At 39.3% G+C, this 24,998-nt stretch overlaps 1 protein-coding gene across 20 annotated transcripts in view; it reads left to right on the top strand.

Annotated features, from left to right (window-relative positions):
• The window catches only part of Dlg2 (discs large MAGUK scaffold protein 2), a 1,645,338-nt gene that overhangs the window by 979,120 nt on the left and 641,220 nt on the right, over nucleotides 1-24,998 (top strand). For 6 of the 20 annotated variants that reach the window (XM_041643596.1, XM_041642431.1, XM_041642486.1 and 3 more), the window contains exon 1: nucleotides 20,022-20,345. The exons of the other annotated variants lie outside the window; for them this stretch is intronic. In XM_041643596.1, coding sequence (XP_041499530.1) covers nucleotides 20,037-20,345 — 309 coding nt within the window. In that variant the 5' untranslated portion in view covers nucleotides 20,022-20,036. Of the gene's footprint in view, nucleotides 1-20,021; nucleotides 20,346-24,998 lie in introns of those variants that run through there. 20 annotated transcript variants of the gene reach the window in all.

The following is a 24,998-nucleotide window of genomic DNA, read 5'->3' on the forward strand; positions in this document are numbered from 1 at the left end:
ACACAGATGTAGGATTTCTGTGTCTTTCCAGTGGATGACGTACATTTCTCTCCTGGGGCAGAGTCAACAATGGAATTCTGGGAGTTTAAGGTAATTGGTTTTGTGGGAAAAGCAATTGAAATTATTGGCTGGGAAATATTGACTGTGTCTGCTTCTGCCAATATCATTTTCTTTAGTTATTCCTGATCAACAAATAAACAATGTTCTTCCTAAGAGATGCCTCATTATTTTCCTTCCTTTCTCTCTATGACTGTGTTTCTGGCTGTGCTTACTGGGGGGCTTTCTATAATTGGGTTCAAACACTTCAGTAAACATAGCGGTCCCCATGCACACTCAAAACTAATCTCTAAATAACCAGTGAGGCTTTTAGTATAATGTATGGCCAAGAGATTTCCTGGTAGTGAAGAAAGTAAATCCTCCAACATTATTTTTCTCCTCTTGATTCTCTGGAGATTACAAAAGTAAAGCTGAAGTGTTGATGAAATTTAGCCCATGACCGTCATGTAAAATAACTCCACAAATCAACAATGTCATAGGAATTAAAGAAAGAGTTTTCCTTAATGGAATTATTTCAGGAAGAACTGCTTCTTTGGAGAAGGTTCCAGAATCTAGCACTGCTTTTTTTAAAAAGGATTATCTTCCCAGAGAAGGTAAACAAAGGACGGAACATATAGACTTGAATTATTGATGTCTCTGTGGCCATATCAAGTAGATAGATGGGGAAAAGGTGTGGTGGAAGACATGTACAGGGACTTTGTTACTTGTTAAAATTTCTCTGCTTTATCATTTTGTTAAGAATGAATAGTCAAGGGCTGGAGAGATGGCTCAGTGGTTAAGAGCACTGGCTGCTCTTCCAGAGGTCCTGAGTTCAGTTCCCAGCAACCACATGGTGGCTCACAACCATCTGTACTGAAATCTGGCACCCTCCTCTGGTGTGCAGACATACATGGAGTCAGAATATTGTATACATAAATAAATAAATAAATAAATAAATAAATAAATAAATAAATAAATCTAAAAAAAAAAAAGAATGAATAGTCAAGGGCCTGGATGGATGGTGTAATGGTAAAAAGCGCTTGCTGTCAAACAATGATCTGAATTCAGATCCAAGAACCCACGAAACAATCCAGACATAATGTAAAAGCCTCAAACTCTGGGTCAGAGAGCTCCAAAATTTCGTTGCCAGTGTTTGCACACAGGTCCAAGTTACACACACACACACACACACACACACACACACACACACGAACTTTAAAAAGTAAGAAGCAAGGAAGACCTACAAGTAGTCCAGGGATCGAATTTTTGCACAACGGTTTGATCCCCTGTAAAAGCTAGGTGAGGGATAAAGATAAACATTTGCTGGATATCATATATGTGTGTGTGTGTGTCGATGGACTATGAATGGAAAATAATTAACCTTTGTAAACCTCACCTTGAAGACAGGTATGAAAACGATGTAAAGGGTTACCTTCTAAACCTTATGTGAAGGATTGATAAAAAAATGATTACAGCAATTACTGGCATGTTGTTTATTGATATTTCATAAATGTGGTCTTCTCTTATGGTATTTCCCTCGTTTTTAACAGAATACCAACAGTTTTATTGAAGGTTACTAACATGTAGATTTGTTTCTAGGCAAGTCAGCTGAATTAAAAAGGAAAAGTCTGGGAAATGAAGTAGCAGCTAAAGGTTCTGTGAAACAGGATGAGAAGACTGCTCTAAACTTCCTTATAAGTGCACTTTCTCGAGCTGGCCATAGGAACTCTTGTGTATGAGCACGAAGGGAAAGGAACCATTGCTATCTCTCTAGACATCAGAATGTCCTGATGTTTACAGGCACTAATATCTTTAATGAAAGATGCTCTTAGGAAATCCACAGTAATTCATAAGTAGCAAAATGTTTACTGTGTTAAAGACTTATTAGTGCTCATTTGCTTTGAACATGCCATAAATATGAATGTAATATTAGAACTTTGCATATGGAAGGAACTGAAGGTCCTAGAGAGTAAAGAATTTGTTCAAAGTGATAAGTCATGGATCTAGTTGGGGAAAGCTCTCTGTAATATTCCTTTATTTGTAACTCTTTTTTAATTAAAGCCCTAGAAAAATACTTATTTGTGAAGTGTTATGCCAAGGTTGTAAACTGATTATACAATCAGGAACTGAACCGATTATAATTATTGTCGTTGTGTTCTTCTTCATGGTCTAACTATTCTATTTTTGTACATGAAAACTGAAACTTTTAGAGTCGATTGAACTTATCTGTGTCCATAATTAATGCATAGGGACCTCTGAGGAATCTCATGTCAAACATCCCAGCCAATATGATCCTTCTAAACCATTGTGGGTGTGCTACAGCACACCGTTCCCACCACCCTTCCCAGCACTTACAAATGCTAAACATGGAGTGTAAATGTATCCTAACTCCCTGTAATGCCAACACTGTAGTTTCTAAGGCATGGAGCCCTTGAGAGCTCCAGAAGAGGAAGAAATGGACTTGAAATGCAGCTCCACCAGTCCTTTGACCTCTGTCAGCCTCCTTCACCTCAATTGTGACATGAGGATAACGATGCCCCCTCTTAGTATGGTTGGAGTATTTGTTTGGTAAAGGTGAGATGATTGAACGTAGCCCTGTGCCCACTTGGATGATGCACAGGTTCAGATTTGACAGTGATGGACTTCAAAAGCTGAGAACAATTTTGGAACTGTCCACTGCTGCAAATAGTCTGGATCTAGATATTGCACAACTCGAGACTTGTAAAGATTTTGCTTATGGTATACTTTTATTTAAAATTTCGTTCCGGAATCTGCAACATTCATCTCTATGCATTCCAATTTGGGCATGTTTACCTTTGAGGTTCCATGCTTTCCTCTATCTTTAGGTATATTCCCACTTTGCCTGTTATGTGTCTTTCCTTTAAACAAAATAATGGGGAATGCTAAGATGTGCACTGAAGTCCCTTGCAGAAGGCATCTTCCTAGTCTATGAGATCACTACTGGGGAAACGTAAATTTCTTGATCAGAGAACTTTTCTAACTCTCCACCTCCCTGTTCCCTGATCTACTGTTGTGATTGATGCTTCTTGTCCTGACCAAATTCTACTCCTCTCATGCTCTCAGCATCTTCGCACTTTGTCTTGTCACACCCCAGGATTGTCTACCACGTCAGACCACCGACTCTTAGTGTGTTACCTTCCTTCAGCCCACAGTAAGATTTTACGTAAGAGATTCCTTTTACTCCAACCCTGTCTCTCACCCTTACCCCGCCTCTAGTGCTAAGACACTAGAATCTGAAACCTCACGAAAAGGACCAGCACAGTTCTCCAGAAGCCAAGAGCAGGAAAGCCTCCAGTCCTCCAAGCCTGAGGTCTTGTATTGTTTATTGATTTGGCCAATAAATATCGCATAAACTGTTAACAAAATTAGAAAATATTGTTTTACGATCAGCCTAAAAAGCAGTGTTACCTTTATTAACTATAATCGTACAAACTTACACCTTTTAAAATAGCAGTAATGTACTATAGATCTTTGATCGTCACCCTGACTCTTTATACTTGTGGTTTCCATGCCTTCATCTGCCATCCATTGTACTCCTCTCTTATCCCACCCTCAATTCTCTCCTCCATCATCCTGCACGGTCCCCCCTTATCAAATAACCTCTCTTCCAGTGTTAGTTCATCCTTTTCTGTTTTCCAGGTTTTACTAATGAGAGAAAATATGGACTCTATTTGTGAATGGCTTAGTTCATTTTGCATGATGGCCACTGGTTTGGTTCATTGTCCCCAAAGCGATATAATTACGTTCTTCTTTGTGGAGGAACAATACTTCACTAGGTGAGAGAGAGAGAGAGAGAGAGAGAGAGAGAGAGAGAGAGAGAGGGAGATTCTCTTTATTCATTGTGGAGACAGGTTGACTCAGATTTTTTCTGTTTCCTAGTGCTACAATAAACAATGATCATTTCATTTCCTTCAGATACAAACCAAGGGGAATGATAATTTTGAAGCCATTTAACATCCCTTCCCCCTTTTCTTCTCTCTCTTCCTTCTTTTATTCTGTTTCTTGCTTGTTTTATTTCAATGTCTTGTCTTATTCTTTCCTCTCTTAGTGGTAAAGGACGTAAAATGTAAGGAATTGTGTGATGCCTGCCAGCACAAGCATATGGTTACAGTTCACAGGTCTACCTGGGATAGAAAGTGAATTCAAGCCTGTCCCAAGGAACTTACTAACACCTTCTCCCAAACTGCAAAACAAAGGGGGAGGGGAATATAATTCAGTGACAGATCCTAGCAATGCAAGGCCCTGGATGTGATGCCAAGTAGTGAAAACAATTACCTGACTTTGTTCTACATGGAATTAATTACAAAGAATAAAATGTGGGGGGGGGTATAAATTTCACTCTGCTGCCTTGGAATACATCCTATCCTGTAGTGGCGTTTTCATTTTAGATGGCAAAATGCCTTCCCATTTGATTTGCCAAATTCATCTTGAGTGGAGCAGAGGTAACGGCCATACACACTGGCTTTTCTCATTTGAAACGCTGTTTTCTCGGGGACACCATCCCTACAGTCTGTCTGATAAACTTTGTCTCTACACTTCTCCCTCACTGGAGCCTTCAAAGATACAACTAAACGAGGGTCTCGGAGCTGTTGACTCAAATGCTCCCCCTGTAGTCTGAAATCAATACCTGGGCAGGAATGGTGGCCAGCTGATACACTGCTACAAACCGGATGTCAGGCAAAGTGCTGAATTATGACAGATGGGAGATTCATATTTATTCACTCAGATTGCTTCCCCTATTTAGTTCTTAGCCTTCTGGACAAATACATTTCAGGTCTTTCAATAGCTTTCTGCTTTGCAGAACTTAAAATGTCAACAAGTGACATCCCATTCAAAAGCTAACAGTTTTCTTAGAAACCTATGGTAGGCGTCGCTTGTTTGATAAATGCACTCCGGTGTACCTTCCAGTAACAGAGGCAGATTAATGTGTGTGGAGCCTCAGTGAAATGCATAGCGATGCTGATGACCTCCTTTGCCCATCTCATGTTTTAAATATCTCTGCACCAAAGACTCGGAGTCTATTGTTCTGAGAAGCCATGTGTAACATTTGACATTGTAAGGAAATTCTTAGCCTCCAGAGCATGTGGAAATGTCACATCTGTAGGCAGGCACCACGATGGAGGCGGTACAGACACCTCTTTTCTTTGCCTGCAAGCCCCAACATAGGTATACTCACACATGCAGTTCAGTTACATTTCTTAAAGCTTATATTCTTAAAAATGGCACTCTGTGAAAGTAAATTCCTCCAGCATGTAGATTCCTTAAATAGTTTACCTAGAATCTCATATCTTGAGTAAATTAATTCCCAGAATATGTATTATACATATTAGGTATCTACACACATGTTGTACTCAGAAACAAGAGAATTGAAGTGTAAAACTAATGTCTTCAATGTCAAGATAATTAGTATCATCACCATGGCTAGGTTTTGTTCCTGTTGTTGAAAGGTCAAGCTTTTTTTTTTTTTTAAATTGAAATGCTGCTCTGGTGTGGGTTTCCTTATTCTTAGTGAGGAAGTTCTGCTTTAAGAAAAAAAAAAGGTATAATTAGCTTTTATCTTTCTGTTTTACATTTCTGTATCTAAAAGGTAAAATGCAGCTGCCAAAATTATCAGGAGCTAGAAGCGATTAATTTAGATTATATTTTAAAAGGGGCCAGCACTTTTCCAGTAGAGATCAGCAATACCACAGAAAGAAATTGTCTATTGGTTGCCAAGTGCACTGTGGACCAAGCTGGTTGGCACAGCCCTAAATCCTGAGAGCCTTTATATCGCTGTGACTCTAACTTAAGGCGAAAGCAAACTGCTTTCATTACTGGGGAAACCTTGACCACGCAGATGTCTAACGGCACTTTTCAACTTTCAGAAACACTCCATGATTCTCAGAAGGCCTCCGCTTGGACCAGAGCTGTAGAGAAGCATTGGTGTTTTCTTTTTATGTAGACTTCTGTATGAAGTAATGAGGACTGGCATATGAACAGCAGAAACAGTGACTCTAGAGGAGGGTGGAGATTTCTGAGAGAAGGGCAGGAATGCAAGTTCACATGAAGAGTAGCCAGATGTTCAAAAATGTGTACAACACCTTGTTCTTCTACTCATTTCGGTTCTGTCGAGACTCATCAAGAAGCCAGAAACATGGGGCTGGAGAGATGGCTCAGTGGTGAAGGGCACTGAGGAGCCAAGTTTGGTTCCCAGCGCTACCTGGCAGGTCACAGTCATCTGTAACCTCAGTTCAGGGGATCTTATGTCCTCTTCCAGCTGCAGAAATATACATGGTACACAGCCGTACGTGCAGGCAAAATATCCAGTTAAAATAATAAAATATGTTTGAAAGAAACAACCTTTATTACAGCTCTGGAGTAAGACTCCCTACTAAATACTCCCTCCAGGGAGAATATGTGCCATTGTTACTGCATTTTTTTTCCTATTTGGCTAAAAATTGGTGTCCATATTCAGTGGTCTGGGCCTTTTAAAGGTGAAATGACTCAAACCTGTTGCAGTACAATATCCCCGTCATTGAAATATATGATTATTTGGATCAAGATAATTGTATCCAGATCTTTAAGGAGGAGTGATCATTTATGCCAGGTGGAAGGAGGTGATGTTTTTTGACATTCTCTCAGCCTAAGAGATGAAAGTAAAAAATGGGCCACCTAGCAGGTTAGACCACCCTGGGCTTCCCCCATACTAACATCTACTTCATGGAAGCCTGCACCTGGGAAGCTGTATAGCAGATGATGATTTAGGGAATCATATATAGTAATAATCAGTGTTTTCCTATATTAAAAGAAGGTGCTCCAAGGACAAAATAAACGACCTTCTGCAGAAAATACTTCATTGTTGATTGTATGCTAATAAATTTGCACCAGGGGAACCTTCCCAAATGTAATTTGAGTGTGAGTTCCTGAGCTCCAGCTGGAGCCTGCAGAGAGGAGCTCTGGGGATCAACCGAATTCGGAGAACTCAGGCGGCAGGTGATTTGCAATGCATAGCTGCTCTCTTGGTTTGAATGATATCTATGAATACAGACGATTGCTACGGAAGGTCTCGCAGTGCGCATCTTGGCACTTGGTGCACAATCCCACATTTCATTGAGCCCAGCAGGCCTAAATGAGTACTCATTGACAAGTGGCACAGAAAACCTCCGCCCCAGAGTAGCTGATAACTCGTTTCTGCTTGGTGTTCTCATCATCAGCGGTGTGGTATAATTAGTTTGACTTTCTTCCCAAAGTCTCCATGGTTTGACTCAGAAATTGACATTTAAAGGACTTGTATTGGACAAAGAAGAAGGGGAAGTGGGGAAGAAAGGGAGAAGAAGAGAGAGAGAAAGGGAGAGAGGGATGAGAGAGGGAACAGGAGGAAGGGAGGGAGAGAGTGAGAAAAAAGAGAGAGAATAGTAATTGGTTCAGCAAGGACATTTCGGATTGGGATTTGAGTCAGCCTACCTGGTTGCACTTTAATAACTACCTGACCTTGAAATCTGGCCACTTTCTCTGAACACTCATTTTATCATCAAGAAACAGTGACTCTTGAGAAGTGTTGGAAGAATTAGGTGTACTTTTCTAAATGGCTGGTACCTTCATAGCCTGTAATAGTAGGGGTTGAATTTTGAACACATGGTACCCAGTTTTAGGCACTATCAGGAGAAGGGTTTAGGAGGTGTGGCCTTGTAGGAAGCATGTCACTGGAGGTGGGCTTTGATAGTTTTTACACTCTCACCATTTCCCTGTTCCTCTCTCTGCTTCCTGCTCCAGACACTAGGCCTGCTGCCAGCTGCCAGGTGCTATGTCTTCCTACCATGACTGACGCTTAACCGTCTGAAACCATAGACCCAAAGAATCCCTGTTTCCTATTAGTTGTCTTGGTCTTGGTGTGTTATCAGTAACAGAAAAGTGACTAACACAGGGACAAACAAATGGGGTCACAGCTGCTGCGAGTGATATTCGGCTAGACAGAGGGGGTTTACATAAACTCAAACCTCTTTCCTGGGTTTGCCAGAAACTGCAGATGCTCCCAAGCTTATATTCGAAATATAATCAAGGCAAGACTTTCTTTTCATTTAGGCCTTTCAAGTTTAGGAAAAGCATTTCCGTCAGACCCCCAAGTCCTGACTAGTCCTTTCCTTAGGAACTGCAAATAGGAATAGAGAAGGAAAATGCAAATTTTATGCTGATGCTGAACTTAAAAACATAAGTTCTGGGTTTACTAAATGAATTTCCCATCTCATACCGGTCCAATGGCAGGGAGAGTGTCAGGGTATCACAGTTCTACCCCATAGGGAGTGTGCTGTATGGGGAAGCTGGGCAGAAAAGTGGACAGCTTTTAGCCTGATCACTGAGGTTTAAAGTTTGGTTCTGACAATGTCACTCACTGTGATCTTACATACATTAGTTCATAACAAGAAAGCTCAGATTTACCCCTGTGTGATGTAAAGCTACTAGAAGGATTACGAAGGATCAAGGATCTGGCAGTATTTTTAAAGTAAACATATTGTTAGAAAATGAGATGCTATTTTCTTTCTTTTGTTGACATATAATGTTGTTTCATATGATATATTCTGATTACAATTTTCCCTCCCCCTTCTCCTCCTAGTTCCTCCCTACAATCCATCCCATCTGAATCCACCCTTTCTATCTAACAAACAGGTTTCTAAGTGCCAAAATAAAAACAAAAACTAACATCAGACTAGGACAAAACAACCAGAAGGAAGAGCCCAAGAGAAGGCACAAAAATGCGCAGACCCACTTGTTTGCACACTCAGAAATACCAGGAAAAGACGAAACTGAAAGTCATAATTCATGCCCGAATAACCTGTAGGACTGAAAGAGAGGAAAAAGATAAAGAAAATATTTTTAAGTTTAAAAAAGACAGGAAATTATAACATTTTAAGACAAGGAACCTGCAACAATGCTGTTGAGTTTGTTTGCTCTCCATCATCTACTGCTGGGCATGCAGCCTACCCTGAAGTATAGCTGTCCTGGTGACATTCCCTTAGAGAAAACTAAATGTTCATTTGTAAGTGGCTATCCATTGAGATTACTTTTGTTTTAGGAATGGGGACGTGTGTCCCCTTCTCTTTTCAGCTCTAGAACCCCATCTGGTGCAGATCTATCTACACAGGCCCTGTTCAAGTTGCCTCGGTTTCTATGAGATCGCATTGTGTCAATCTTGTTGATTTAGATGGCCTTGTTTTCTTTGTGTCCTCTGTCCCCTCTGGCTCTTATACTCTTTCCTCCTTCTCATCTGCAGGGTTCCCTGAGCCCCAAGGGGAATGATTTGATGGAGTCATCCTATTTAGGACTGAGTGTTCCAAGGTCTCTCACTCTCTGCTTAATGTCTGGCTGTGGTCTCTGTATTTATTCCATCTCCTGCAGATTCTCTGTCAATGGTTGAGCAAGACACTGATCTATGACTGTAGTACAATGTCATTAGGATTCCTTTTATTGCTATGCTCTTTTGGAAGAACAATAGTGTTTGGTTTTATCCATGGGCCCTGGGATATCTAGTTTCAGGTTTTTGGTCATTGATGCAGTGTCAGGTATGGGTTTCACCTCATGGAATAAACCTGAGTCAATTCAGATATTGGTTGGTTGTACAACCATTTAACTAACATAGCTTCCAGGCAGAACACCTTTGTAGATACAATGATTTGTGGCGGGGTAAGTGTTTACCTTTCTCTATTGGAAGCATGCAGAGTACCATCCTGTACCAAAGATTCTAGCATGTGAAGGCTGAAGGCTCTATGTCAACACCAGTTCAACATCTTTTTGTTCTATAAACTATGGAGGTGTTGTCTTCAATAATGGGACCTTACCATCAGTTTGTGGAAATTTTGCTATAGTCTTGTCAATAGCTTGGGTTGTTTGGGGATTTCCATGGAACCCCTTTGGTCAATAACTCAATTAGATGTAACCCATTCTCACTACTGGAAGCTTCATTTGGTGACAAGAGATGGCCAATTAGAATTCTGTCTTCTGGATTATTTCTCAATTTCATTTAGATTACCTTCCTAAAATATAATTTACGAATACAAACTAAATATTAAATGTCAAATTTCCATATTACCCCTCAAATGGCTCTTAATTTTATCTGTCTTTTCCCATATTAATCTTTCATCCCCATCTTCCTTACTCCTCCCCACGCGATCCTCTTACCCCCCATTCATCATTATCTGTTCTATTTCTCTTTCCAAGGGAGATCTGTCTGCTCCTCAAGCCCAAACCCCAGCTGCTTATTTTAGACCTAACCTCTGTGGTTCTACATGTTGTAATTTGTTTATTATTGACTTAACAGCTAATATACCTATATAGGCAAATGTATACAGCATTTGTCTACTTGGTGTGGGTTAACTCACTCAGGAAGAGTTTTTTCTATTTCCATTTGTTTATCTGAAAATTTCCTGATTTCATTTTTTTAAATGGGTAAGTGATATTCCATTACGTAAATGTTTCACATTTTCTTTATCCATTTATCTGCTGAGAGGCATCTAGGTTGTTTCCGTTTTTTGGCTATTATGAAAAAAGAAGCAATAAACATGGAGACCAAGTATAGGATGAAGTGTCCTTTAGGTTATTTACCCAAAAGTGGTATAGCTGGATCTTGAAGGAGATAGAGTCCCATCCTGGGGTACTGTTACATTGATTCCAATAGTGGCTGTACAAGTTTGCAGCCCCACCAGTGATGGATGAGTGTTTCTCTTGCTTCATATCCTTTCCAGCATGAGCTGTCTTTTTTTATTGATCTTAGCCATTCTGTTGGGTGTGAGATTCAAATCTCAAAGTAGTTTTTATTTGTATTTCTCTAATGACTAAAGAAAGTTAACATCTCTTTGTCTGTCAGCCATTTGTATTTCCCCATTTGAGAAGTGTCTGTTTAGATCTGCACTCTGTTTTTAAATTGGGTTATTTGTTTTCTTCTTAACTTTTTTTTTAATTCTCTATACATTTTAGACATCAGCCCTCTATTGGATGTTTTACATCAGTTTCATTGCACAAGTCAGGCACAGACTGGACCTATGCTTTATTAAAGGTTCTGAACTTTTTTGATGCTGAGTCATGAGAGAATTATAGAACCATTCTGCATATTTTCAGATTATAAACTACAATCTTTTTCATAATATAGAGTAACCAGAATCAAACAAATGCCTCACCTAAAACTCTAAGCATTCAATAAACAATGGATGTATTCTTGGTGATTTTGTTACTGATCACCTGGCTCAGGGCAACACCTTCCTCAAAACAGGAATTGGGAAGAGAAGTTTGGGACCAATATAGAACAATATTCAGCTGAACTTTATTGACCTTCATTGATGATGTATTCATGGATATTTCCAAATGTTTAAATATCAACATGTAGAACCCATAACTAAATGGAGAGAGGGTTTGAAACTGGTATGTGAGTGGATAGGTAGGTAGTTAGGTAGACAGAACGACAGACAGACAGTAGATTATTGAGCATTATGATGTACCAGTATGTTTCTGGTATATTATTATGTTAATACTCTCAAGAAATTAACTCAAGTTATCCTTATATGATTCTGCTGAGGTAAGAAATTTCTTCTTTTACTGGTGAAGAAACTGAAATTCATGGCGTCTATGTGACTTGTTCAGATTTATGATCTAAATATGATCAGACTTGGTATGTGAACCTAGAAGTCTGACTCTAGAGTTCCTGCCTCATCAATAATGAATGGGGAAAAATAAGTGTATAAATGCTGTACAAAGCTTTGTCATAGTGCACAAAAATGCAGACAGGTATTAGAAGAATAAAATGCCATCGAGGTCAAACATTTATACCTCAATGAAAATCTTTTCTACCTGTAAGTAGATACAACACACATCTGTCAGGGAAGGTGAGCAGGTCCTCATTACTACCTTTGAGTAGATGATTGAAATAAGATATGGTAATTATTACAGGTGCCAGTTATTTGCCATAATATCACAGTAGTCTGTGTGCATACTTTCCTGAAAATATGCAAATTGATAAGACAAGAAAAAAACTTCACGATGTCATATTTTCTCCACCTGCAGTGTTGAATCCACATTTCTTAAGTCATCATGATAACAAAGATCAAGCCTAAACATGCTGATGGAGTATCATTGTTGGCTCTCCCAGCTCTTTACAGCTTGATCATATGCAATAATGAAAACCGAAACCCTAACACATTAAAAGAATGATAATACAGTTACTTGATGGCAGTGTCAGAATTATAGCATGTATCCTGAGTGGAAATACAGTTTATTCTAAGTGCAGTTCCATGACAGGCTTTACAGATAGATAAAAATCATAATGAGAAAATGAAAAGGAAATTCTAAGTATAAAAATCAAGGATAACCCTAACTCTTCAGAAGCTTGCAGTGAGGTAGTGAAGACATATTCGCTCATATATAAAACTCACCTTTCTGCAGCAAGTTCAATAGAAGGGAAGGCACCTACGTCTGGTCTCTGTATATGCCATTCCATTACTGCGTGCCTGTGTGTATTTAATGCCTCTCTTCTTACTAGAATTTTCTCCTGTCTACAGTTTCATATCAAATAGCCAGAAATAGGCACTAACTAAATACATACTAAATCAAATGAATATACCCAAAAGCAAAAAATCACAAGGAACCACCAAGGGGATGATTAATGAAATGTAAATCTGGAAACCGGTGGCCACAGAAAGGCCAATTAGGTCTAACTTTATTAAACTGTTACATCTCCAAGGAGAGGAACTTACTTAGCCGGAGAAGGACCTGTCATTTCTACTAATCCATGCCTTTGCCTTTAAGCCAATCCACAAATGAATTATCTCTGACTAGCCAGGGTCTGCCTTAATTTTAACCCAGGAGAATTTTACAAAGCATTTCAGTAAATTCAGAGACCATCCATTACAAACAAAACCTCTGGAAACTAGAAGCTTGTCGAATTATTTCAGCGAAAGGCAGGTTCCGGCTTCTGGTTCCCTCCCTAGTTCCATGTGTGACAACTTAAGAAATCCCGAACTCTGCTTCAAGTGGGGGAGGGAGGTATTCGGATGCTGTTCAACTTTTGTTATAACAAATATCAAAGATAATTAATCAACAAAGGGGAATGATTTATTTTGGCTAGCAGTATGGAAAGTTCCAGTCCATGTTCATTTGACCCCATATCCTTGAGCCAATGGCAAGACAGCAGTTCACAGCACAGGGTGGATAATGACCCTAGGCCTCTCACTAGGTTCTGCCCCTTTAAGCTTTCCCCTCCTGTATTATCCCTCAGGAAGTTTTAGTTCTAGTTGTGTGTATATTGAGAGTTAGTTCCAACCACCTAGAAACTACTTCAGTATCTACCAGTAGACGGGCATTATTTTTCTGTGCAACCATGTTATCTGTTTGCCTGTCTATGTATTAATATCTATCTCTATCCATTTATACTGTCTACTATAGTCCATCACAACATGCGCACACACATGCATACACACCAAGCACACCCCCACACATATGCACACAGGAGGAATAGTATATAACCATAAAGCAGAAGGAAATCCTATTTTTAACAGGCCACTCAAGGACATGCTACAGAATGGAACGGACCAGTAACAAAGGGGTCAATACTGCACACATGTCCAGAGTAAGGAATATATAAAACAATTTAATTCATAGAAACAGAAAATAGAATGGTGGTTTCCAGCAGCTAGGCATAGGAAGACGACCTCAGGGGGATTATTTAATGACTCAGAAATGCTATTGATTTTTAAAAACTGTATCCATGTATACTATGTACCTTAATCCTAACCACCCCTCACTTCCTTCTATGAAAGCCTCCAGAAGTTTCTGTCACATCTCCCTCCCAAATTCATGTCCTTCTTCTATAAATTTTGGGATTATTTTTTAAACCACTCATTTCAATTAGCACCAACCAGGTGTGTTTGGGAATGGGGTCATCCACTGGGGTATGGGGAACAATGGCCACAAAGGTCATCAATTGCTGGTAGCTTCTTCACTAGGGGAAACTGCTTCTTCTATCTAAAACAGCTTCTTGACAAAAAGAAACCACTCCCTCTCATGCTAGTGTTTCAGATGGCTTGATCTTATGCTGATCACATATGTGTAAGTAACTGTAGATCCTGTAAGTTCCTGTGTGTAACAACCATGTAATGACCACGCTCCTCCCCATCCTCCAGTTCTTTCTGTCCCTTCTGTGATGTTCCCTGAGACTTAATGGGGGCAGGAGGAGTGCTTTATGTAGATACCTGAAGGCTCAGAGTTCTTATTCTCAGGGGCTTTGAGCAGTTACGAAGTTCTGCCACTAAAGGCTGCTACCTTCTCCAGTAGGAAGCCTCTCTGGCCGAGTCTGGCAGCAGCACCAGCTCATGGACTCATGCAGAAATGTAATGATTCAAGGCAAATAGATTATAGAAATCTTTTAAACAACATGGCTTATATTGGACAAAACTGTGTTAATAAATAAATCTGAGGGAATTGGTACCACATACATTTATAATATTTTTTTTAAATATTGCTATAGAGATAGTAATTTTTACATCTTTTAGGAGGTGTGGGCAGATTCTCGGTGTCCTTCACCTCTCATACACATATTTAATCTCTTTGAATTGTCATTTAGTTTATATCATGTCTTCTTGGGAAGAACTATGGTTTTAACAGAGTCTGAGATTATTTCCCTACTTAATTGATTAAGTTGATTGGCTTTTTTATTTACTTTTTTAAAAAAGAAAAACTTTTCTCATTTTACATACCAATCCCAGTTTCCATTCTTTCCCCTTCTTCTTCTCCCCACACCTTTAACCCATCCCACCTGATATCCACTCCTCAGAAAGGGTAAGGCTTCCCACAGGGAGTCAACAAAGTCTGGCACATCACTTTGAGGCAGGACCAAGGCTCTCCCCGATATATCTACGCTGAGCAAGGTATTCCTCCCAAGAGAATGGGCTCCAAAAAGCCAGTTCAAGCACTAGGGATAAATCCTGGTCCCACTGCCAGTGGCCCCACAGACTGTCCCAGTCACACAACTGTTTCTCACAGAGGGTGCATTTAGAGAGAGAGAGAGCTCCTAGTACACTAAATCAATAGATTTTGTGGAAAAAATTCAGAGCGAGGACAACAGCATGTCCAGTGACGGAAAGCTGAATCTGAGAACCTGTGTTCAGACTCTAGGTGAGCTGAAGACACAAGAGGAATGAAACATGAACCAGGCTCTAAGTGCAGCAGAAACAGGATCACACAGACCCAGAGAAGAGTCATACGCCCACTTCTATCCGTGAGAATAAAGATCCCAGCAAATGAGACTTGGTTGATAAATAATTAGCAGGATAGGATGGATTGCAATTTATTTTAGGACTCACTTTGGCTGTCTGGAATCAGAGCAAGGGTGTATGGCAACTAAGCTCCTTTGCCAGTGCACAGTGAATTTATGTGAGCTTAGACTAGGGTAGTCATGATGGTGACTGAGAGAAAAAGACAATACTAAAGATATTTAAATTGACAAATATAGATACTTTATAATGTGTCTTATTGTGCTGGGGAAAACGGGCTGCTTACAGAAGTTAGTTGAATCTGAGAGCACGAGATCAAATTACTTGTGAAGGTATAGCTCAGTACATAAATTCAATTGCTAAAATATGCAAAATATTAATAAAATATTAGAAAAACTATTGCAATTTTACTGTTGTTCTTTTCAGGATCTCTAAAACATGTCACATAATTTGTGTTCTGATTTGTGGAATGGCACTGCTAAGTGCATTAGAACATAAGTCTACATTTCCTGAAAACTGTTTTATAATGTAGTCTTATCATTAATTATGATTAATTCTCCCCCATTTCCCACTCAAATCCAAATATATTTTTTCATCTTGAGAACATTTGAAAGTTTTTTATGTGTGTTATTTTCTATCAATGTGCCTGTCCAGGCTAAATCTCTGCATCCCTGGAAACAAACCCATTGACAATGAATTCCCACTTGTTCTGCCTTGTAGGATATATTACTGAATTGGTTTAGCATTTGGGAAATCATTTTAAAGTATGTGATGTTTTAAATATTTTTGGTTATCTAATTTTGAAAGTTAAATGTGCTTGCATACAACAGTTTTCAAAGCCAAAGAGAAAGAGAATAGTACTGACTTGCCAGCATTTATACATTTATGTTTTTTTTTCATTTTTCAAATCAAAGAAAATTCTATCTAATGTGGTATGGCATTCTATGATTATTTCACTTATTACTTGTGGCAGCTAAAGGGCTTCTGCTTTCCAGTTCTCTTGCAGCAAGCACTTAGCTCTTTTGTAATTAATATTTTCATTTCCCATATGGATAGAGTGCCTGAAAGAAATTTTATCTGGAAAAAAATTTCTGCATAATATTTTAGTACACTTCAATTTATTTAGTGATCCATCTGTGTGCTGTTTATTTTTATTAAACAAACCAGGCCAGGATATTAGTTTTGAACTCTTGTTTTAAGGCTATGGCTTGATATACAGAGTCAATGCCAGGTCACCGAGAGTTCAATAAGATATACCTCATGGAGGCATGTTCATCTTCTGCCCAAGTTAAATCACAATGATAAGTAGGATGTGCGCTTGAACATTGCTAATTCTTGTTTCACCAGAATTTCATGTCATCTCATGGTTATTACATCTGTCCAATTACGAATGATCAAATTGGATTATTGTTAATTAGTGGGTCTGTCTCATAGTACAGAGGTCTCGTTGGGCGTATTTATCTGTTTAAGTGGTCTGTCTTCAGATGCAGAAAGTCAAATATCCTGTTTGAAAAGAAAAAAAAACTGGTGGAAAGGAGAAGGCTGAAAATAAAATTTAGTTTGTACACACTAAAGTGAAATAATAATTTCAGTATAGTCTTGGTAAGCTTTTGATAAGTTTGCTGTGTTCTTAAATATCTTTGAACAAAAGCAACACTGACTATGCAATATAGGCTACTTATTTATCTACTGGGAAATGACGTACTGAGCTTATGAAAATAGACATTTTTTGATAAGAAACAGCTCATTTGAAAAATCTCTGAAGAGCAGATTTAGAAATCCATGATGATGTATAACACCGTAATAGCGCCCATCCAGGGAACTCTGTCTGGCTGCACACGCCGTCACAGAACCATGATGGATGCACCCCGACTTACTCTGTACAGATTGATTCCTATCCTGGAGATGAAATGAGTGAGGACAACACATGTCTTCTCTGCAGATGCCAGTGGGCTTTTGAGCAATGTTACCTGAGGAGACCACTGGAGACACAGCTATGGCTTGCTTTCGATCAAAGGGATCCACCGTTTTCAGTCCCCAGCACTGTCAGCTGAAGTGATGACATTGTCATATTGTAACGAGGACCAGTGTCAAGCCATGCGTCATGGTGACACCAGATTGGTCTGAAGCTCAGGGGCTTCATATGACCCAGGAGTTCTTTCAGGCGTTATTTATATCTTGGTCCAGAGTAAGAACACTAGGTTGTAGAATAGGAAGGGATTTCCTTTTGTTTCCCATTGAGTACTCTATAGTGATGTGTTTGCCTCAGTTTTAATGTCCTTTTGTTTTGCTTTTGCCTCCTTGATTCTTTTTTCAGGAGCAAAATGAAGTTATTAACTATCTCTGCCTGGTAGTTCCAATCACTGTGATCCTCTTCCTCCTCTTCTTCTCCATTAGACAAACATCCTTATGAAAAGTGTCATTTCAAATCTAGCACCAAAATCTAAAAGGAGTGCCTGTGCTTTGCTATAAAACTATAAAAACTATAAAAGTTTACTTATCACCTTCATATTCTCTCTCTCTCTCTCTCTCTCTCTCTGTGTGTGTGTGTGTGTGTATGTGTGTGTGTGTGTGTGTGTACACATGTGCATATACAGGAGCTTGTAAGCACACATCTTCATTCAAAACTAAAACAAAAGAGCAAAAAAATTGCTTACTGTGTGCTGGGCAGTGTGATAGGTGCTTGAGAAATTGGTTAGTAATAGACGGAGGGCTTCCCCTTTAGATATTTTATCGTGTGTGGGGCATTTTGTTTTAGCTTTAAGTTTTGATATTTGGTAATGATATGTAGGGATGTTTGAATGTGAACTCATTAGGTACCTAGACTTGCCTTGAAATAATCTGCAATCCCTCTTCTTCAGTGCTTAAGTGACAAGAGTGTGTCATCATCATCATCATCATCATCATCATCATCATTATTATTATTATTATTGTGTGTGTGTATGTGTGTGTAGGTATTTGAGGGGACTGGTATAGGCACCCATATGTATACATGCACTGGACATTAGGAGGAGGAGATCAGGTGACATGGCCTTTCACTCTCTACCTCCCTCTTTGGAGACAGGGTCTCCTCCAGAATCTCATACTAAACTGGAGGCAAATGAAGCTCCAGGGAGCCCATATCAGTCTGTCCCCAACAGCACTGAGGTTACTGTCCATGGCCACACCCAGCTTAGCAAAGCTACTTTGAATGCCTTCTCTACTAGACTTGCTACTACTCCTTAGGTGCTTGTGCAGAACCCGGGAAAGAATCATTCGATGGAATTGTGTGGTGATAGATCTCTGCTTCTTCTCCCAGTGTTTAAATCTAGCAATGATTGATTTATCAGGGGTTCTTATGTAAAAATGAGCAAGTTAATAGTTCCGGAGCCTAAAGTAAGAAGTCCCAAGTGAGGCAGAAATAGGTGAGTAGTGTCCCAGAATCTCCTCAGTCCACTGCAAGGTCTGATTGCATTCAGTTGTTTTTGACTAGCTAGTTTGAGAATTGGGCTATGCCTTTTTTTGCTCCTAACTAGATGACAACTTACTTTTCAATCAAACCAATGCTTCTTTTCTTGAGGAACATGTAAAAGGCATGGACAGTCTGGCCAAAGATGTGGAAATTTACAAAGATAACACCATTTCTAAGTATGGTTGTGTTTAGCCTTCCCCTGTACTGAAAAGACTGTGGATGTGTTTCAGTAAGCATGTTGAAATTGAAATATAGGTCTGTCCTCTTTGGAAAGAGATTGCATTAAATTGTATAGATTTCGCTCACTTTTAGTGAAATATTTTGAAAATTATGTCTTAGAAAACCAGACTCTGAATGACAGGGTTGAATATATCCTTCAGTTTAAAATGCAGGCTCTTTTTGTGGCGAATGAATTTGTTGTGGGAAGGTATTTGGAAGTAAAGCCTCACAATAATTTGGGGTGAGGAAAAATACTGTTTTAAAATAAACCAATCTATCATTTTTGAATCTTAAAAGTCATCATATTTTGAAAGAAATAAAATTAATAATTATTCTTAGTACAAAGAATATATACTTGCATCATAGCATGTAGTGATTTAAAATAACCTAAATTCAAATTTTAACGGATTTTAGTATTACACTGTGACCTTGATCATCTTTTTTTCAAAAATTAATTGATACTTCAAATATTGAAGCTCTGATTTCATTATTTCCTGATTTGGTCCATGTCTTGGCAACTGGATAAGAGATTCCCAGAAATAGTGGTCCTTTCCTTTCCAGCTCAACTTTCCCATCACTTCACCCTGCTTATGTTGCAGTGTTTCTGCCCAGATGCATCATGTCTGGAAAGGTCCCCATTACTCTGATAAAAAGTTCTCTTTCCTGAGACCTGTATTTCGTGTGTGGACCGGGAGGAGGGGAAAGCGAGAACGCCAAATTGTGAAGAGTACTCGTTGCTGTGAGGCTCCAGCCAAAACGGGCTTGTAACAAAGTGTACAGTCTTGTAGCCCAGCTGTGTGGAGCATTGATTGCTTCTGCCTAGAGCAGGGATACTGTCAAGTTGCTCTGTGAGTTGAGTCATCTATTGACAAAGAGCTACCAGCCCGCAGATAATGCTGTGCAGAGCTGCTCTCGCTGCTCCCTCTGCTCCCACGATGAACCGCTTATAGCAGCTGTCAAAGATACCGAGGCATCCGGAGAGAGAAAAGACGTTTACAACTGCCTGGAAGAAAGGGGTGTGAGGGAGAGAGCCTTTCTATGCAGAGCTGACCAAAGAAAAGAGTAACCACCAGTGCAGCATGAATGCATACCTCACCAAGCAACACAGCTGCAGCCGGGGGTCCGATGGGATGGATGCTGGCAGGAGTGCCCCCACCCTCATCAGGGATGCCCACTGTGCCTGTGGCTGGCAGAGGAATGCTCAGGGGCTCGGGTATAGTTCTCAAACTATGCCTTCCTCGGGACCTGGGGGCGCGGCTTCAAACAGGACCAAGCTGGTCACCTTGTGGGACAGTGTACGGAAAAGCCCCCACAAGACCAGCGCCAAGGGCAAGGGAAATTGTGGGGAGCGTTGTGCCTGCCCACATGGTTGGTTCAGCCCTGCACAGGTGAGCTTTTTCTTCGTGACTTTCGTTCTGTGTTGTAGGAAAGTTGTGTTTTAAGGTCAGGGTGCCTTGAAAACTTTGCTGAGTCCTTGCTGCTGACTGGGTTTGTCTGCTTGGAAAAATGTTAGGCTAAAAAAAAAAAAATGCTTTCTAGTTTCACACGTGTTTGTGGTTTTACACTTTTGGGCAGCGGGTAGAAAAGCGGGGGTGCTGAGCGTGGGAGTGGGTGACTTTTCTTCCAGCTCACATTCTCAGATCCCCACATGATGTTTAGGATTCTGCAGCAGGGTCTATTGGCAGTCCCGTGACTCCTTGATCACAGTTCACTTTTCCCTTAGCTCCTTTAGAATTATTATTATTATTTTAAGGAATAGAAAGAAAATGAATTTTAATCAGACACTTCCCACCGTGATAAAAATAAAAGAACGTTTATTTTTCCATCAAAGGAGAAAAAGAGAAACTTGATGTGTGTTATTCTGGTTTTGCTCTTATGATACTATGTGTCTTTTCAGTTATGAGGGAGAAATTTTGTTTCTAGTGCATAATTTGCATTACAAATGAAAAGAGGGAAACACATTTAATCACAGAGAAGCAATAAGGTCATTTATATTTGGGCTACAACCGTTTCCCTTTTTCTCTTACAATGCCTTTCTAAACATAGGCATATTAATTTGATTTGATTCCTGATGATTTTTCTGCCCTCGAACTACCATCATTTTACCAGAAAGAAAATGGACTTATTTTTGTTTTCCTGCTTTTGACAAAGGGGGAGGAGGCGACTTCCTGCAAATGCTATAAACATAAATAATATGCACCTTTAGACACTATGATACTCATAGAGCAGAGATCATTCTTAAATATGCCCTGGGAAGAAAGGCTGTGTTGTGGGGGGAAGGAATCTCAATTTCAGCATTTTTAACACAATTGAGAGTGAAGACTGATCACGAATAAAAGGTTATGATCGAAGAGGTGTGGAGAGAGTTTTAATTTCAGTAATAGTTTTTCTTTAGGACTTCCAAGAATGCCATATCTCACTAATTTTTAATAGTATGGTTATGTATTCATGGCCAAGTATATTTTTTTTAATTCATTGGTACGGAATTAGCTTTACTTAGAAAGACAGAATCTCCCATCATGCATTATCTATTAGTTCAGCTCTAAATAGAACCTGGTGTTGGGAAATGTAGACAAATTTTAAAGTTACTAAGAACTCCAAACTGCATAAGGAGCCTTGGCGATTGTGATAATTCCATGTGCTCATCGACAAAACATGGGTTTAATATTCTTTAACATATTAGTATGTGTAGGCTGCATTAAATTCTCCTAAGACAAAAGTTACTCAGTATCATGTACCTTAGAATGTTTTTTTTAATTTATTTATTTATTAAAGATTTCTGTCTCTTCCCCGCCACCGCCTCCCATTTCCCTCCCCCTCCCCCCAATTAAGTCACCCCCTCCTCAGCCCGAAGAGCAATCAGGGTTCCCTGCCCTGTGGGAAGTCCAAGGAACCTCCACCTCCATCCAGGTCTAGTAAGTTGAGCATCCAAACTGCCTAGGCTCCCACAAAGCCAGTACGTGCAGTAGGATCAGAAACCCATTGCCATTGTTCTTGAGTTCTCAGTAGTCCTCATTGTCTGCTATGTTCAGAGAGTTTACACAGAGAAATCAAATTTGGTTTATCATTCAAATCCTTTTTGTATCCAAGGGATAATATTCTTTTAGTTTCATAAATGACAATTTCCTAGATCCAAATCCTTACTACTACCTTATAATAACAACATAATGAAAATATTAATAATCAGTCCAGCCAAGACAAACTTCTTTCTTTCTTACTTTTTTAACCAAGTCAGTTTCCTGCTTGCCTGAAATTTATAACCAGTTAATACTTTAAGGGATTGAAATAGACTTTGCACTGATAATTAAGGGGCCAGTTACCTATGAGAGGGCAGTAAATCGAAGCAGCCCCAATCTCCTGACCCCTTAACATACACATTTCTTGGCATATTCTTGTCACCCACATATACTTTATTATTGACTAGAATAGTGAGCCTCAATGTTAGAGTCATAATCCCATATTTTTTAAGCTTTTCAATGTTATGACTGTCTTTCCTCAGCAGAATTTTTCTTTCCAGTCTTTCTTATCTCCTACCTGCAGAAGTCTTTTTCTGAGTTGATTAGTCCATCCTACCCTTTTCTGCACCCATCCAAACAGATGATAAGGAATAATTAACTTCTTAATGTGTGTGTGTACCTAAACTTAAAATATACATGCAACTATCTCTAATACTTAACTGTTTGTCTCTCTCATAAATGTACGTGCTATATTACATCTATATTTTCATAAATGCATATAAAAATATATATATGTATATGTGGATGTAGTTTACATACATAAAAACTAACATTGTCTATCATTCTTAGTTTATCAATGGGAAAATTCAAGCTTACTTCCCAAAGAATGCTTCATTCACTTCACTGGAAATGTCTCTTCATTTAACATGTTTTCCCTTATCATTTAGTAAATGAAACGGATTGAAATATGGGTGTGCAAGTCTTGATTCATTCGTGTGTAGATTTGTAGCACTTATCCAATATTTAAATTCTATGAATATGTCTCATCACTCAGAGAGTCTGTATGCTATCACAGACACAAGGATGTGCATGCTCTGTGCATACATATGTCTGTTAAATCTAAGTCTGCTTTGAGAGTTTTCTAATGCTATTTTACCCTTTAATTTCACAAATAGATTGATAAATGTTCTAATAACAAGGGGGGCTTCTAAGGACACTAAAAATACTCTTTGTAAAGCCAAGAGCAAAAAAGTGGTGCATGGTTAGAATATCCCAGTGACCCACCTGTGGTTTAGAAGGGGCCTGAAGCACCTTAGTGTTTGGGAACTGAGGTCCTGTTCCCATAGATATTTATTGTATTGCATGGAAATCAGCAGTGTGAAATCCAGCTACTCTAATCAGGGGCTACAGTAATGATTTTCCTCTCTCAAGGCTCTTTTCCAAAGTCCCATCATTTCAGGAGCTGAGAACTAGAAGAACTCTGTCATTATGCTGCTCCTTAGTTGATCTAAAAAGTAGCTCTATCTCTTCCTGAATAAGTTTTTATTCCATTGAATATATAGTTAATAGAATCATAATAATGGGTAAGAAAAATGGAAAAGTGTAGCTTCCAGATGTGAGTTATGTAAAGTTGTGTCTACATTATTAGGGTTGGCCTTGCAAAAATATAATTCCTTATATGGCATTTCTTCCTACTTCAGACTTCAGGGAGAGATAACAGAACCATGGTAGCTTGGAGATCATATGTATTGGTTTCTTTATCATTCATTGTCTATTCTACTATTGCATACCGAGTGCCTATAATATAGCCCTGTGTCAACACTGAATATTCTAGGATTACTACTGCTTCAGAGCTCATATCCTATCACCGTCTATGCAATTGGCTATTATATCATGACCTAAAGTTTTTAAAGCATGTGGCAGTTCCTCTCATGTGCATTTAGAGACTCTGGAGCAAGGAATACTTGTAGACCTAAATTTCTCCAATCTTGCAGAGACCCCAAATCTCCTTCAGTTCTATCTTAGCTATGTTTCTGCTGCTCTGATAAACACCATGACGAAAATCAACTTGGGGAGGAAAGGGTTTATTTCGTCTTACTGCTTATAGTCCGTCATAAAGGTGAGCCAAGTTGGGAGGCAGAGATTGAAGCGGAGGCCTTGGAAGAATGCTTCTCAATGGCTTGTTCTTCACGGCCTGCTCAGCCCATTTCTTATACACCCCATGAACATCTGCTTAAGGATGCTACCACCTGTATTGGGCTGGACTCTGCTATAGCAATAATTAATTAAGAAAATGTGCCAAGGACTTCCTGTAGGCTGATCTTAGGGAGACTTTTTTTTCAGGTGAGCTTCCCTCCTTTCAGGTGACTCTAGTTTGTGTCCAGTTCAGACAAGCACTGCCATCCATTCACGTTGCAAGCTGGTATCCATGAGTTCATGAGAGGGACTCTGGGAAGAGTTTACACTTCAGTTCCAAATAACCTTAAATTTGAACTCACAGGCTCTGTGTGGTCTCCTTTGCTTAATGTCTGTACGCCTCGTTTTTCTTGTCTGTAAAATGCCGGATGAGAAAGTCATGTTGCAGGGACATGGAGTAAGAATTAATACAATTTCTATAAACACCGCAACATGACACCTGGAGCCTAATGTTTCAGCACATGGTATTTATTACTACCAGTGATAGCAAAATTTTGTATTTTTTTAACCCAAAGTACTTACTACCCTACTGTATTTTGCCCTTTCATTAGAATTTTTATGGCTCCTCTTTAATGATGAAGGTTAAGCTAGGCAATTGTCCAGAAACTTTTGGCATAGGTCTGTACCACTGGGGTGACATTTTGTCCTTCAGGTTCTCAGAAATTTAAAACCATGCACACAAAAAGAGAAAGAGAAACAGAGACAGATGGGGGGGGAGAGAGGAGAGGTAAAATAAAATAATATTAATGAAGAATAATTCCCATGACCTTATATTCAAAAGTTAAAAAAAAATTTAGATTTTTCCAGCAACTTCCTTTGGAGGCGGGGACTGCATTTGAAGTAGTTAGCCACACTCTGTAAATCTAGATCTCCCTCAACAATCCTGAT

This window comes from Microtus oregoni, unplaced genomic scaffold (genome assembly GCF_018167655.1).
Source record: "Microtus oregoni isolate MIOR12 unplaced genomic scaffold, Mior012 000000F_ref0000247, whole genome shotgun sequence".
NCBI classification, from domain to species: domain Eukaryota; kingdom Metazoa; phylum Chordata; class Mammalia; order Rodentia; family Cricetidae; genus Microtus; species Microtus oregoni.